General features: G+C 39.2%; 1 protein-coding gene across 1 annotated transcript in view; it reads right to left on the reverse strand.

Annotated features, from left to right (window-relative positions):
* Positions 1–118: 118 nt before the first annotated feature.
* LOC125033528 overlaps positions 119–2,500 on the reverse strand; it is a 47,476-nt gene continuing 45,094 nt past the window's right edge. Inside the window, exon 3 of the mRNA XM_047625104.1 lies at positions 119–550. Coding sequence (XP_047481060.1) covers positions 359–550 — 192 coding nt within the window. The 3' untranslated portion in view covers positions 119–358. The remainder of the gene's footprint in view (positions 551–2,500) is intronic.

A 2,500-nucleotide genomic window follows, 5' to 3' on the forward strand; every position in this document is an offset into this window, starting at 1 on the left:
TATATATATATTATAGATATATATTCTATATATTTTTCACATATTATGTTCGAAAAATGAAAGATCATGACAAACAATGAACACAGTATAGTACATGACATGACAGAGAGTTTACAAGGTGTGTGTCCGCCATCCGTAGACCCACTCGCGGCTGAGATAACACTTATGGTCGTTGAAAGTTTCTATCATATATATATATATATCTCTCTTGAAGGATATTTTATTTAGAGGGTCTTCTTAGATATTGTTTTTTTTTAGTGTGTGTGTGTGTGGAGGGTTTATGTTTTTTTCTTGTTTTTTTGTTTTTGAGAGGGGGATAGTTTTTTGTTTTTGTTTGTTTTTTTTTCATTTTTTTTAATTACTGGGGGAGGTTAATGAGAGGCGTCGCTACTTCGCCTCCTGCAACGTTGCTAAGGTGGTTGTTGTTGTTGTTGCTGTTGCTGCTGATGCTGCCTTCGGGGATTGCAGATCGCTTGAAGAGATACCGCTTTTCGTAGGCAGAGTTGGCCATCATTCTGTTGTTGCTTCCCTCGGCTGTGCGCTCCAGCAACTGCAAAGGAAACAGTGGGTCTTCGGTTAGGATCTCTGACGTAATTTTCTGGACTAAAGCGTAAAGATTTTTATTTTTATTTATTTATCTATCTATCTATGTATTTATTTATCTATCTATTTATTTATTTATCTATCTATTTACTTATTTATCTATCTATTTATTATGTATCATTATTATTAATTTTTTTTTTACTAATACGTATTTTTTCCCTTGTGTTGTCCGAGACTAAAATATAAAATGTGTATCCCTCTCTGCGTTGAGATAAAAGTTAGTGTCTGTGTTTTTGTTATACTGTATATGTATATGTTTATCACGAACATACATTGCATCTATACACTACACATGCTGAATTTAAATACATTCATGTATGATCAATTGCTCGATATTTCATAATGGTGTTTTGATGAAGCTGAAGCCGACAAATTATTGAGGCAAAATTTTATAAAGCATTCATTAAGATTACTATTTTCATCATGTTCATTTTTAACATCATCATCATCGTTATCATCATCATCGTCATCATCATTATTATCATCATCATCACCATTGTCATTATAATGATTAATCATGATCATCATAATTTATCACTATCCTTTTTGACAACACTGACCATAAATATATATCATCGCGAAGGAAACAACACATAAATAGACAGCAACAAATAAGAACCAGAAGGAAAAGCAAGAAAAAATAAACAAAAAACCCTGTCTTTGAGGTACGTGTCAGCTAGCGAAAGCGCAGTCAAAATTCAGCTGAAAGAGTTGCCTGTTCTCTTCAGAAACGTGATCTACTTCTCCTGTTTCTGAAGCAAGGAATTTTCGCCGTGTTGAGTGCGTCTTCGAGATGTATTATTAGGATGCTATTCCCTTGTTTCCCTTCCTCCTCCTTTCCTCTTGTCTTCTCTCTCCCCTCTTTTTTTCTCTCATTCTCCTTCTTCTTTCTCTTTTTTCTCATTCTTATTTTTTTTCTCATTCTTCTCTTTTTTTCTCATTCTTATCTTTTTTCTAATCCTCGTTCTCCCCTCTCCTCTCCTCCTCCCTTTCCTTTTCCTTCTCATCTTCCCTCCCTACACCTCACTCATCTTCCCTCTCCTATTCCTCCTCCTCCCCTCCCTTTCTCCTTCATCTTTCCCTCCTCCTTTCTTCTTATTCTCCTTCATTCCTCCTCCTCACCCTTCCTCTCCTCTTCCTTCTCATCTTTCCTCTCTCCTTCCTCTCATCTTCCCTCTCCCCTTCTCTCTCCCCTTTCTCTCATCTTCCCTCTCCCCTTCCTCTTTTCGTCCCTCTCCCCTTCCCTCTCCCCTTCCTCTAATCTTCTCTCTCCCCTTTCCTTTCCCATTCATCTCATCTTCCCTCTCCCCTTTCCTCTCCCATTCCTCTTATCTTCTCTCTCCCTTTCCCTCTCCCCTTCCTCTCCTCTTCCTCCACTTCCCTCTCCTCCTCCTCTCATCTTCTCTCTCCCCTTCCCTCTCCCCTTCCTCTCCTCTTCCTCCACTTCCCTCTCCTCCTCCTCTCATCTTCTCTCTCCCCTTCCCTCTCCCCTTCCTCTCCTCTTCCTCCACTTCCCTCTCCTCCTCCTCTCATCTTCTCTCTCCCCTTCCCTCTCCCCTTCCTCTCCTCTTCCTCCACTTCACTCTCCTCCTCCTCTCATCTTCTCTCTCCCCTTCCCTCTCCCCTTCCTCTCCTCTTCCTCCACTTCCCTCTCCTCCTCCTTCATCCCTTTCCTTCAAGACCTTGTAAAATAAACACCAGGTTGTCCGGGCAAGGGAAACTGGGCTTTCGTTATTGCTTTCTTTTTACTCATGCCTGATCCCCGTCCTGGAAATAATTCCCTTCAAATTGTTTATTCTATTTTATCAAATCCGTCTTCATCGTTTTTTTTTTTTTTCTATCTTTCTTTTTTTTTTTTTTTTTTTTTTTCTTTTTGTTTATTTGCTACTGTTTTTGT

The sequence above is a fragment of the Penaeus chinensis genome, chromosome 16, assembly GCF_019202785.1.
Source record: "Penaeus chinensis breed Huanghai No. 1 chromosome 16, ASM1920278v2, whole genome shotgun sequence".
In the NCBI taxonomy this organism is placed as follows: Eukaryota; Metazoa; Arthropoda; class Malacostraca; order Decapoda; family Penaeidae; genus Penaeus; species Penaeus chinensis.